The following is a 7,352-nucleotide window of genomic DNA, read 5'->3' on the forward strand; positions in this document are numbered from 1 at the left end:
AATATTTCCCTAAAACATCATTATCTATGAACTGCATTGACAAGGATCAAGTCGCTTTCCAGTAACTCTCTGAGCCATACAGAGAAAAGAAGAGTGTGTTAATATGTTTCTGAGGCAAGTCTAACTGGCTTCAAAAGTGGATCTTTGTGTGTATGTGTACATCTCTTATATTACCTCCTACTCTTCCTCCTACATCTTGGCCTTGCCCTCATCACCTCTACTGCCGCTGGGGACCCCTCTTTCCTGCCTTTCTTCCTTGCAATGCGTTAAGGGATGGAGGAAACCGGTGTGCAAATAAAAGGAAAGAACAACTTCAGCATCAGAACACCTCCAGTATCTTGATTCCTACATGGCAATAGGCGGGGAGTGAATGCCTATAAATGGTAACTTCCACCTCCCTTTTTTCGCAATACTTCCACTGCTAAGCATCTCTTGTTATTCTTGCATTCTCAGCAATTACAAATCCCTTTTAGGTTTGAGCCCACTCCTCTATCGCTTCACATCATTTTCTGATCTTAATTTGTCTCCTGTTCTCTCTTCTTGCTCTCTTAGCGTATTTACAAATCAGCCAATTTGCACCTCTTCCATCCATCTTGCATCGCCCACCGATGAGTCATGGGAGTGACAAACCTACTGACGTATTTGCCTTTTGCAGAGCTGCCAGCATGTGACTCCATTCATCCCCATTCATCCACACTAACACACACACACACACACACACACACACACACACACACACACACACACACACACACACACACACACACACACACACCACACACACACACACACACACACACACACATACACACACAGACAGATGCCCATCATGGGACATCAGCTCCATGTGGTCAGTCCTCTCACTCCACGTTAGTCACTGTTTAGTCAAATAGCGGCAATCTGCTACTTATTGGTGGATTTTTTTTCTTTTTTTTTCAGTTCCATGTTGTTTTTGCTTTCATCACTGAATTACCATGTATAAAAAACCTTAAACAGTTTGTAACTCATGTTGTGTCTACGGTCTAAGACACTCCAAAAATATCAGGGAAGATTGATGCCAATTTCTATGAAGCAGCTGCAGACTATATACTTCATGACATCACAAGGTTGCCACTTTTTGGATTGTGGAGGTAGTTTCCAAATAGTTGTCAGGCCATTGGCATAAACCATTGGAATTGTAATGGTGTTCCCCTTTTAATCCCTTTTTTTAAAGTTGGTTCAGCCCCAAAGAAAAAGCATGATTCAGGAAATATTCGGTGTATTATTTTTTATCAAGATCTTGATCTGCATCCATGTCAACAATCTTAACACAGTATATCAATATGTCACAGAAAGACATCAAAAAAGCAGAATATCTGGCTTCCTGATAGGAAGCATTATTTAACAGTTGTTGTCTCAGACGACAACACGTTTACAGAAAATGGTGGATGGTAGTGAGATGGATGGGCAGGACAACTAGCTGATGAGTGGATTTATTACTTTTCTCCCGCATGTTGCTGCTTCTACGGCCAGCACTGTCCCTGTCACAGTGCCTCGCTGTGTTATCTCCGCCTCTTTTCTTATTGCTGCATGAACACTGTCTCCACTTCTCCCTCCTTTTTTATCTCTTCCTCTTTCTAATGTTGTTTCGTTGAACAACCCCTCCCTTTCTTCTCCCTGTCGTTTTCCTCGCTGCTGTTCCTTTGTTCTTAAAGCCCCTGCATTCCTCTTACTCTCTTTCCCCTCCAAGCTTCACAGTATATCTTCCTCTCTGTTCCCTCTTTGAGCAAACTCTAATCCACACTGTGCTCTGCCCTGTAGAAGCACTCCTAAATGGAGATGAAAGTTGAACCACAGATACCACAAAAGATCATACCTATTTACATAACACTTTAAGTGGTTACAGTATTGTCTTGCACTGATTCTAACAGCAATCGTAGTATTCGTAGCAGCCAGTACATTGGATGCACTAATAGCCATTATTGGTGACAAAATGAACACATCATTTACAAATTGCACTGATATCGGTGATGGACTCAGCCCTCGTAGCCCTGATTGCAGGGAAACTCAACGTGACACCATACAGGTGACATAAAGCCATACCTGTAGAGTATTGTAGATGTACTTGACCTTAGTTGAAGAACTCTTAGAAAAGTGTTAAGCCCTGTAGGTGGTAGATTCAGAATCTCACCGTCCCCCTATCTCCCTGGCTGTGCCTTGAGAATTGGCTTACAGCAAATCGGGCAAAGGGGGTGTCAGTCTAACAGGATTCCTCACAGCCTTTAAAACAGGCTGAAAGGGGAATGGGATGTCGTGCTAAGAGTCAGATTCAGCCGAATAGCAGGTGGAGGTTGAAGCAGAGACTGCAAACAGAAAGGGCTAGGAGTGTGAGGAAAGAGGGCGATGAGGGAGAGGAGGAAGATGTAGGCAGGTCAAAGTCAGGCGGGCATTCGAGCTCGAAGCATCGCAGGGTGACACCTGAGTCCTCATTGCCGTAATTCGCCCAGTACTCTTCTGCGTCGAGCTTGGGCAGCGCCAGCTCTTCCTCCCCCAACTCATACTTGACTACTGAGGTTGTTGTGGATGGGCCTTTACCATATAAACCAGCTTTGACATTCTCTGAGGCTTTCTCGAAGACACCTTTCGTTGACGACTGAGGCTTGTTCTTGTGGAACCACCAGCGGGTTTTGGTGCTGAAGGTGGTGGTGGTGGAACCAGCGATGGAGCCGGCATCGGGAAGGGGGCAGGGGGCGAAGTCCATCTCACGAAGAAAGCGGAGGTCCTGGTTGCGGCGGGCAGCAGGGGATGCGCAGATAACCTCGGAAGAAGAGACGCGGGCCTCACGGAACCACTCCCACAGGCCGCGAGCCTCGCAGCCGCAGGACCAGGGGTTGGCGTTGAGGCGGAGGAACTCGATCCCCTGGGTGTCCCTCAGGGCCTGGCTGGGTAGCTCAGCCAGGGAGTTGTTGAAGAGGAAAAGCATGGTGAGGCGGCCGAGGTCGCGGAAGGCTCTGCGGTTCACCTGCCTGATGCGGTTGTCGTGGAGGAGAAGGCGGTCGAGGTTGACCAGGCCACGGAACACGTTCTCTGACAGGGTGCGGATTCGGTTGCCATGCAGGAAAAGCTGGCTCAAGTTGATGAGGTCAGAGAAGATGTCGTCTTGCAGGAAGTGGAGATTATTCTCCTATGGACGAAAAATCAAAGAATAAAAAAGGTTAAGCAAGAAAAGAAGAGACACAATGGTATTTGTAACATATGTAACAAGATGTTGAAGCTGTGGGTGGCTGATATCTGTTTGTATGTATCCAGTGGTGGAGAGTAACTAAGTACATTTTCTTTCATTTTATACTTTTACTCCACTTATCTAAGAGGCAAGTGTTTTTATTTTTTACTCCACTGGATGTAATTGCTAACGTTAGTTACTTTGTAGATCATATTCTTTTTCATATTCTTTAATAAGAAATCGAAATAATAATACATTTTCAAAACAACAATTACAAAAAGTGTATAAAGCAAATTATTTGAGGCAAATATTTTAGCAATATTAAAGTGATTAATTAAAATCTAAATATCTATTACATGGGGTTCGGAAAAAAGCTATTCTGTATCAGGTGAATACTTTTACTTTCTAAATGTTAAGGCTAAAAAAACATATTTTGTAGTTGCGTTAAGATTTTGTAGGACTTTTACTTTGAGAGAATATTTCTATATCATAGTATTGCTACTTTCATTAAAGTAATAAAATCAGAATAATTAATTTGATGCTCAACAAGGCCAGCACTGAGTCTAACCGCATTTCATTGCATGTATCTCCAGCGCCCCTACCTGCAGGTAGAGGAACTGCAAGCTGTAAAGCTTGTGGAAGATGTCATGGGGCAGAGCAGTGAGCCGGCAGCGGTGCATGTGGAGGCTCTGGAGCTTCTCAAGGCCGCGGAAGGCTCCCCCCTCCAGCCTGTGGAGGTTGGAGTTGTCCCCCAAGTCCAACTCCTCCAAGTCCCTCAGCTCACTGAAAGCCCCAGCTTCAATCCACGTGATGTTGTTAGAGAACAGCCACAGGACCTGATGCGAGAAAACACATTAATTGAACGGTTATTCTTCTCCTCGGTGGATATTATTAAACATTAAATGTGAAATACAAATAATTGTTTCACTAAAAAAATAAGCTTTATCCTTCCCATTCTGAAAACACCGTTTTTAAATTCCTTCTTACCTGAGTCCCAAATCCAAAAGAGCCAACTCTCAGCTCCGTGATGCGGTTGTTCTGGAGGAATACGCGCTGCGACTCATAGGGCACTCCGACTGGGACGGCGGTGAAGTTCTGCGCCTGGCAGCTCACAGTCATGGGCGTCGGGTAGCACACGCAATTGTGCGGACACGCCGATGCCGGACTTGGCTTGCCGAGGACCAGCCACACCACCAGCCAGAGGGAGAGACCGCCTGGAAGATAACGGAGGAGAGGAAGGTGAGCGAGTTGTCCGTGGTACTGACACATCACACCAGCATGCTGAATGAGTATGTTTGCTATTATTGCACTGGCATTCGAGTCAAATCGAGATTTGGTCTCAACTTTAGAGCTTTCTATTTTTACAATAAGTGAAGTTTACGCATCAGAGTACACTTAAACGGACCATTACCCACAAAATGATCACAACAATCTCAAAACGCAACAGCTCTTCTAAGCTCTATACAACGTTATTGTTATATTCCTCTCTACATTTTGAAATGTGACTATATAAGTGTGTATATAAATCTGATTTTATAAGTCATAATATAAGTAGACAGTTGCAAAGCAGAACGTCAAAGTCTCGTTTTTTTTAATCCATATTTTATGTTACATTTAACATTTATAAAAAAGTACATCAATCTTTCTTAGATTAGAAATGTAGTAGTAGTACAAGTATTACAATTCAGCATTAGCTCTAAGACTGTAGCATCCAGGAATCCAAAACCAAAGAAGACAAACTTACTTTTGCAGTTGCGCATAAAGGAGCATCGTCGGCTCCGAGAAATCGAAGAGGTGTCCATCCTGAACCAAAGCGTAAAGCGAGTTAGCCTAATAGGGCGAAGTAAAGCCTGCTATCTCTGCTGATGCCTAGTTCCCGATTCGGAGCGACTGTGCCGGTTGTTGGTTACCTCTGTCCCATATATACTCAAGCATGCCGTTATTGCCTACGGCAGTGGGCAAGGAGGAATCTCCTACGTCACCAATCCCGGGTCATGAATGAGTGAGGGCGGCAAGGAACGGAAAGGGGAGGGGCCCCACCGTCGGGGATTCTCTTGGAGAGCTTGTACGCGCGTAAAGATTGGGCTGGTTGGAGACGTGCGCTCAGGCAATGAGAGGAGGAGACGTTCTCGACGCACATAGAACAAAACGGAGGAAGGGAGATGGAGTGAAGAAACAGTAAAGAGAGGGGGGGGCAAGGCACGGAGCCCATTGATGATGACTGGGCTCTGTGTGTGGAGGAGCGCAGAACGGGTAGGAGAAGAGCGGATGGCTCGTTTCCTGGCTGGCTCTTAGAGACAGTTATGGGCTACTTCCGGCGCGCTGCAGCCAGACACAGAGATGCAGAGAGAGCTTAGATGGTTCTGTTTTAAGAAAAGAGGATGCCCCCAAATTATGATTCAACGACAAGGGAGAATTCAGTGCCAGAAGAGAGTCATTGAAAACAACCATGATTGAGTAGTATGTGCTGTAGAGGTTAAATACGACATGCTCCAATCAAGCTGTTTGCACAATTATAGATCCTGACATAATTTCTTAGATGATGTAGGTAGAAGTGTATACAAGGCAAGAGTGGTTAGATGTAAGTGGGTTTTTCTTATTTTTCCCCATTGGATCTTTTTATACAAAGACTGTTGAAGCAGGTAAAAGTGTAATTGCTCTAATATGTATTTTTTTAATTAAAGAAGAACAAATACTTAGGTACTACGTAATGTTAAACTGATCAATTAGGAAAACGGAGGACGCCATTAATCCAGAAAGACAGCAACACAACCGCCTACATTTTCTCGCCTTTTTCGAGTCTGTTTTGTCGAGCTGCTGATGACACTACCAAACAGCAAGATAGCATCAATGGTGACAATAATACTAGTGTGATAAATAAAATGATTGCCTTTTCATTCTACAAATATAATCCAAATGTAGTTGACTATTTTAATGGAATGATTTAAAGCTCTATACACTGTAATGCAAAGCAATACAACAGCTCTGTAAAGTTGTATTATGTTTGAAATGTTTGTGTATTATTACTGAAAAAAGTGATATGTTGTGTACTTTATATCGCTTAAATGTTGCCTGTCATAAAACATAAAACATGTGTTTTTATATTCCTGGTCACTGTACATGTATGCACATATTGCTCTGTCATCCAGTGACCCATTGAAAAATAAATATCTAACCATAGTAAAGGTGGAAATATCACTATAGCTAAATACCATTAAACACAATTTATTACCATTTTGGGCAATTCTTAACATCATAGGAAGCTGCAAATAGATATTAACGCCTGGTAATGCCAACATTCTATTACAAACATTAACATCTCATTATTATTATCATACTGTGTAAAGCTCATTTTAGATTTTTAAAGCATTTTTCCCTATTGAGTTACTGCAGTGCACTCCTGCAGTAACTCGACATCTAGTTACTGAGTTGGACAGAAAGGTACAGATTATGCTCTGGGACATATTCAGTTCAAGAGTCTTATGCAGGCTTCCAAGATGAAATTAGCTGAAAGATGAAAGTCAGACTTGTAGACTTGTGTCAGTCAAGTCCTTGAAGAAATGCAACATTATGTCCCTATTGTTTCTTATAATAGCAGCTTCAAAACTTGATGAAAAACATAATTGTAAAAACGGGAAATGTGCCTCTCTCAGTCCCACTCTGCAGCCCAAACTCTAATTCTGCAATGTGTAACTTTGATATGATATCGCCTGACAGTTTTACGGCACTAAATACATTTCGGTGAAACTTGATTTTATTTCATGATGTCTTTTGGTTGCTCTGCCTTGTGATAGGCCTATACAGAGTTTCCTGAAAAACAGAAAGCTTTTGCTATTGCAAAAGTAAAGCTAAACACTAACTGCTATCTGCTAACTGCCCTTAGCTAGTTAGCTGGTAGCTCATTTAGCCTATTAGGGCAGTGTTGCTGTTTACCTGTTTAGAACAAGGTTTTCAAGCCTGGGGTGATGGCTGGTTGGGAGCAGTGCTGGTGTTGTGCCAGACCTGGAGCTAGGTGGGTAACAGAACTAAGTTAGCTCACTTGCTAGGTCTTGGGTTGTTGTATCCGCTTGATGATTGTCGTGTTAACAAATTAGTTCACTTGCTAGGTTTTTCATAATGAATAATGTCATTGTACCAAGTTCATGTGTAC

General features: G+C 43.0%; 1 protein-coding gene across 1 annotated transcript; it reads right to left on the reverse strand.

Annotated features, from left to right (window-relative positions):
- Positions 1-1,252: 1,252 nt before the first annotated feature.
- rtn4rl2a (reticulon 4 receptor-like 2 a) lies at positions 1,253-5,074 on the reverse strand. Its single transcript, XM_034129988.1, has 4 exons — positions 4,947-5,074; positions 4,190-4,416; positions 3,805-4,038; positions 1,253-3,163 (listed from the first exon to the last, which is right to left on the reverse strand). The coding sequence occupies exons 1-4, from the start codon at positions 5,002-5,004 to the stop codon at positions 2,309-2,311; spliced, it is 1,374 nt and encodes a 457-aa protein (XP_033985879.1). The 5' UTR covers positions 5,005-5,074; the 3' UTR covers positions 1,253-2,308.
- Positions 5,075-7,352: the final 2,278 nt, after the last annotated feature.

This window comes from Trematomus bernacchii, unplaced genomic scaffold, assembly GCF_902827165.1.
Source record: "Trematomus bernacchii unplaced genomic scaffold, fTreBer1.1, whole genome shotgun sequence".
In the NCBI taxonomy this organism is placed as follows: Eukaryota; Metazoa; Chordata; class Actinopteri; order Perciformes; family Nototheniidae; genus Trematomus; species Trematomus bernacchii.

Bases quoted from the DNA above. Each gene is read 5' to 3' on its own strand.
- rtn4rl2a (XM_034129988.1), bottom strand. From the start codon at position 5,004: ATGGACACCTCTTCGATTTCTCGGAGCCGACGATGCTCCTTTATGCGC. The intron at 4,417-4,946 runs GTAAGTTTGTCT...GTTATCTTCCAG, and splicing joins CTTTATGCGCAACTGCAAAA to GCGGTCTCTCCCTCTGGCTG. The intron at 3,164-3,804 runs GTAGGGGCGCTG...TTTCGTCCATAG, and splicing joins TGCAGTTCCTCTACCTGCAG to GAGAATAATCTCCACTTCCT.